This window comes from Vigna angularis, chromosome 4, assembly GCF_016808095.1.
Source record: "Vigna angularis cultivar LongXiaoDou No.4 chromosome 4, ASM1680809v1, whole genome shotgun sequence".
Lineage (NCBI taxonomy): Eukaryota > Viridiplantae > Streptophyta > Magnoliopsida > Fabales > Fabaceae > Vigna > Vigna angularis.
In genome coordinates this window covers 36,223,477-36,229,553 of record NC_068973.1, presented here as the reverse complement: position 1 = coordinate 36,229,553, position 6,077 = coordinate 36,223,477, and the positions used below count along the sequence as shown (strand labels likewise).

Genomic DNA, 6,077 nt, shown 5'->3' with positions numbered 1-6,077 from the left:
TGTTCTTATAAATGCAAAGGTCCCTGACGCGGAAAAAAGATAAGAAGAGAAAAAAGTCAAACAACGTCAAAATCCAATCTCTTTCAACAAATTGAGATGTTTTTAGTAAATTTTGGTAGAAGGTAACATAACATAATAGTAATCTGCATCACATCTTTTCAACACATTTTTTTATTAAATAAAAATATTTATAACATATTCTTTAAACTTTAATATATATATTATAAAAAAATTGATAATATATTTTTATTTGAATGTATAAGAAAACTATATTACAAGCATATCCCTTTCTGCAAATATATAAAATTTAGGTTTAGCCGATTGGGATTAGGTAGGAGATCAACACAAGATTTAAAAAGGAGCAACTTTACCTAACATCTCAACCCACCAAGAGCCACCTGCACTAAACAAAACAATAATTAAATTATAAAAAAACAATTTAGATTGTGATATTTTGAAGTATAACTCCTTCTTTCCAAGTAGATAAGAGACACAGCACAGCACACAACATCTTTAAAAAATTGTATTCATTCTCCCACAGAAATAAAATATATGTATTTGTTTTTAAAGTAATGGATTTTATGCTCAGATAATAATAGCAGAAGCATTTAAAATAATATGAGAGACCTTACTTTTACAAATACCAACAATAAACATTAAAATAATACTACGATAACGTAGATATATAAGAAAAAAATAAGTAAAATTAATTTTAAAAATTCAATCGTCTTTATAAATAAAAAAATAGAATAGTATAAAAATTTATAAAAAGGGAAAAAAACAAGTGAAATGACGTCAAACAAGTCATGGCAACAAACATTTTATGATTTTTTAAACATTTTCATTATTGATGTAGTATGAATATTATCAATATGTTTTTTTATATATTTTTCTAATACATTTTTGTCAATATATCCTATTTTTATTATTTGAAATTTACAAGACATTCCATTCTATGCTATTGATCGATCATGAAGGTTGAAGTAAGTGAATCCGTAATATGATTTTTAATAAATAGAAGATTATATTAGAAAAATGAAATATTAAATACATTTTATTATTATTATTTCTTTTAACTGAAGGATTTTCTATTACAGAATGACGAATATATTTGTATATTACTATGTTTTCTTTTTCTCCGACGTATATTACTATGTTACTTGTATATATGCTTATGTAAATGTACAAAACCGATGTTTAAGATTCGGTGCCACGACACCGCAACTAAAAAAGAGCAAATACTTAACTTCTAACCCTCGAAGAGACAACGGCAATGAACAAAACAAAAAGCGAACACGAATTTAAAATTGTGATATTAAGTTCCAAGTAGAGAAGAAGCAACACGCTACTCAATAACATCTTCGTTCATTTTCCCACTTCCCATATCAACCTTCTTCTTTCGATTCTAATGATAATTTCACAGTCTCCCTGAAACCTTGACTGCGAGGGACAGTCCCCATGAACCCCTACCAGAAAGAAAAAAGTAATCTTTGTAACAAATCACAAGTCACAAGGCCTTTGCCGTTGATGGGTAGGAGGAGAGTCCAACTGTTTGATGAGAAAAGTAATGGGTTTTTTTCTGTCAGCTGCTTGGGGTTTCAATCCGAAGATAGGTGCTACCAATTCGGAGGCTTGTTTGCCAGTGTTAGTCAGATGGGAGTGGGGGTTGGTGTGCAACCGAGTGATCCTTCTGATTCGCGCGACAATGGTGACACGAAACTTCCATTCAATGAACTGTTCATCAAGTACCAGGGAAAAGATGAGGTTGTTGAAGAAAGGGTTGATGGCAAGAAGAGAAAGGGTGGTGTTTCACTGAGGCTTAAGATAAAAAACCCTTCACTGAGAAGGTTGTTTAGCGGGGCAATAGCTGGGGCTGTGTCTCGGACTGCTGTGGCACCTTTGGAGACTATAAGAACTCTTATGATGGTGGGGAATAGTGACCATTCGACCACTGAGATGTTCCATAATATCGTGAAAACTGATGGCTGGAAGGGCTTGTTTAGGGGTAATTTTGTTAATGTCATTCGGGTTGCGCCTAGCAAGGCCATTGAGGTAATGTATACATGCTTCTCCTACACTTGTAACATTTATCACTGCATGATGTTTGAGGCTTTACTTGTTTTTCTCTCTTGGATTACTCGATTGATATCGTTTGTACAATTGTCCTATACTGAGAAGATGGTGTATCGTCTATTTGATCATTGGTTTTGATACCAAGAGTGGGTTTCTGTTCATTTTAATTACTTTTTTCTTGGTTTGTGCATTTGTTTATACCATGGATCGGATTTTCAGCTGCTGTAAGGGTGTGTGTTTAGGAGGGCTGAGAGCAATTCATATTTTCTATGTAAAAAGGAGTGTTTACAAGATTCTTGAATCGCGAGTATTGGAAGTGTATGGTCTGATAAATTTGATGAGAGGTTTCTTGGGTAGGGAGGCTATACTTTCTGAAGTTTATTTTAAGGACATGGACACAAACAGCTCTGTATTCAGAACTTTTTGTTATCTCAGAAGGATAGAGAGAGAAATTTAGTGCGGGGATTATTATGCATTTGCTGATTAGCTATCATACACAGTTGTAAAAGGTCATGATTGAACATAAATACAAGTATAGAGCACATGTTAATAGGTGGTTTATGTCACTTTATCCCTCAAATCCTTTTCTTTTCTGCTGTAAATTGCAATGTTTCTAATTCAGGTGCAGTTGGTTTTTTCGCAGAAGAACCTCTCCTCTTAGGAGGCTCGTGTGCTAGTCCACCTTTAAATGTTTTCATCGAGAGATCTACCCATTGAAACTGTGTGCAACCATTTCTTTTCATGACAGTATATGCCTTCAACTGTTCGCTCCAATATTTTTTTTTGTCCATAAGTTTTTTTTTATGTAGTCTTCACTGAAAATGCCACTCTAAAGTGACAATGTCTGTAAAGTGCACAAGCATGTTGTTTACCATGAATTTTTGGTGAGTTAAGATTACAATTTTCTTTAAATTAAATCACGGGTAAATGCACCCTTGTGAACATTAGAGACAAGTTCACTTTAGGTGTGTTTTTTCGTATTTTAATCTATCATTTGGCCATGTTTCTTTCTCTCGGGATCTTCTTGAAAAATAATTTGGTTTATTGCTCTCAGAATTCAAATACTTCTAAGTTTTATTCTCATGCATTTCTTACATTTGCCTTACCTTTTAATCCCTAACAATTTTTTTACTTAATTTGCTTCAATTTATGTTGCTAAATGACCCTTCTGGTAAGTCAATGCGCAAGTATGCTTAACTTTCGCAAATTTCAGCATGTGAACTTGTGAATTCAATTTTTTGAAGTCAGGCAAACCCTTGTAATCGAAGGACTTTGATTCTCATACATCGTGTTTCTGAATTTGAAAATTATGATTTGGTTTGATTTAGAAATCAAATTCTGTTTTGGAATCCCTTATTATAAAAGAGATTGGGTTTGAATTGATTAAAAATTCAGTCCTATCTTTGTACTTCTTTGAAAATGGGATTGATTTCATTATATTTTATTATTGGCTACTTAGTATGAAACAAATGTTTGAAGGAGTATTCAACAGGGGGCATGAAATCACATTTGAAAAACTCCCAAGCTATACAAACTTAACATTTATTTGCTTCACCTTTCCTTCTCTGATTCGATTTTGCACGCACAAGAAACTGACAAAGATACCATCCCATTCTGCAGACAAATAAATCCCTTTTTGCTTGTTAATCTTCTGTAGGAAAATCTTACTGCTAGATGTAAAAAGCATTAAAAATAAAGCTACATGATAGTTTTTATCTATATCTCAATATATTTTCACCTGTTCCTGCAGCTATTTACTTTCGATACAGTGAACAAGAACCTATCCCCAAAGCCTGGGGAAGAGTCCAAATTCCCAATTCCTGCATCATTGATTGCAGGTGCCTGTGCTGGAGTGACTTCAACTATATGTACCTATCCTCTTGAATTAGTCAAGACTCGACTAACTGTCCAGGTAGGTGCATAAAAAAGGTTAAAAAATGTTTGCTTGCTTTCCAATACAAGAGTCTCAGCATCCTATAAGAAAATGAAAGGAAAAAGTAAAACTTGATTAATGATTTGCAGAGAGATGTTTATGATGGTCTGCTTCATGCATTCTTGAAAATAATCCGAGAAGAGGGTCCTGCAGAACTTTACAGTGGTCTTGCAGCTAGTCTTATAGGAGTTGTGCCCTATGCTGCAGCCAATTACTATGCCTATGACACTCTGAAGAAAGCATACAAGAAAGTTTTTAAACAAGAGAAGGTGGGGAATATTGAGACCCTTTTGATCGGTTCTGTAGCTGGTGCTATTTCAAGTAGTTCAACTTTTCCAATGGAGGTAGCTCGCAAGCAAATGCAGCTTGGTACCCTCAGTGGAAGACAGGTTTACAAGAATATGTTTCATGCCCTTGCTTGCATACTAGAACAAGAAGGGATCCAAGGTTTATACAGAGGGTTGGTACCAAGTTGCATGAAGTTGATACCGGCCGCTGGAATCTCTTTCATGTGCTACGAAGCATGCAAGAGGATCTTCCTAGAGGACGATGAGGAGGACTAGGATGTTTCAAATAAAGTGCTTTGTTTCCATTGAGATCAAGAAGCGGAACTGCTTTGCTCTGTTCATGCTTACTCCAATAACTTATTTTGGATTTCTCTTTCAGTACCGAATTTTTTCCACCCTCACAGATTACATTTATAAGGAATTGAGAACGGAGTATTGGTTTTGTCCTTTTTGTATTTTTCCATTTCATTGTCATCTTCATGATCAAATCAAAATCAACTCTTTGATGTATTCTTGTCAATTTTACAAGTAACTGATTATTGACCTTTTTGAATATGTTCATCTTCTCATAGAATCAATTGCTTTAGCATATGCAGCATTTTTTTCTGGCTTATGCTTCACTGCTGCGACATCTTCTGATGCAGTGTTTCTTTTTCCCATTTTCGAAGTCGATCTCTGAATTCTAAGACAGAATCTCACTTTTGGCAGTTAAATGTCAAACAAAATTTAGTCATGCAGATTTATCTAATCATTTTGTTGCACAGGGAAGTTCCCAGCAGCAGACAATAGGTAAGTGAAGCAAAAAACAAACATTGTTAGCCAATAATAGCAAAATTGCGAAGACAAATTAATAAGATCTTGTTTAGAAAAGAGCATAATTGTTTCTAAATTTGAATCTTCAAGAAGTCATAATCTAGTATATTGATAAGTGAGTATTAGTCACAAAGATATTAATATTTGATAAGAACATCATAATTATAATCCAAGAATCAAGGGATTTTTTTTTCAAATAATGAAAATGCATGTAATATGATTCAAAAGTGTTTACATATGTATTTGATGTACTTATATATAAACACAAATGTTTTAGCCAAGAAATTCTAAAAGAAAATATAAAGACATTAGGTCTAAAAATAACTTGAAAATTTAAAACAAAAGAATTGTTTGCAATTAAAAAAAATTACAAATATTTTTAATTGTCTAAATTATTGTATAATTTCTCTCTAAGGTATGATCTTTATGTCCCTTGATATACAATCTTTGTTGAGCATCATAAATCTCAAGAAGATTTGCTTTTCCAAGTATTTGTTCCTTGATCTTGTAATAGGTCCTTTAAATTCTAATAACTTTTTCTTAAGTTCTTCTTCCCAAGAGACAATTCTCTATCATTGTCTCCTTGAGACGAATTTGTCCTCAAATTAATACCTATATCAAATGAAAATAAGTCATTAATATTGAAACTAAAACTAATTCTATAATCACTAAATAGATTAACAATGTAAGTATTATTATTAATTCTCTTAAGAACTTGAAAAGGTCCATCTCTTCTGGATAGGAGCTTAATTTTCCTTTTGAAAGGAAATCTCTCCTTCCTAAGGTGTACTACGCCAGTCACCTAGCTCAAACTTCATCTCCATCCTCTCTTGGTTAGCTTTAGAAGCTAATTTCTTCTTCTTCTTTTCAATTTTCAATTTGTGTTTTCACTTCCTTGTGCAAGTTTCAAACAAAAATAGCTTTTGACAAAACCATATTCGTTAGTCATTAAATCAATATTAGACAAAGAC

The 6,077-nt window shown here is 33.1% G+C and overlaps 1 protein-coding gene across 1 annotated transcript; it reads left to right on the top strand.

Moving 5' to 3' along the window:
* The first annotated feature begins 1,265 nt into the window (after positions 1–1,265).
* Positions 1,266–4,848, top strand: LOC108332225 (adenine nucleotide transporter BT1, chloroplastic/mitochondrial). The gene is made up of 3 exons (XM_017567423.2): positions 1,266–2,052; positions 3,824–3,985; positions 4,096–4,848. The coding sequence occupies exons 1-3, from the start codon at positions 1,459–1,461 to the stop codon at positions 4,567–4,569; spliced, it is 1,230 nt and encodes a 409-aa protein (XP_017422912.1). The 5' UTR covers positions 1,266–1,458; the 3' UTR covers positions 4,570–4,848.
* Positions 4,849–6,077: the final 1,229 nt, after the last annotated feature.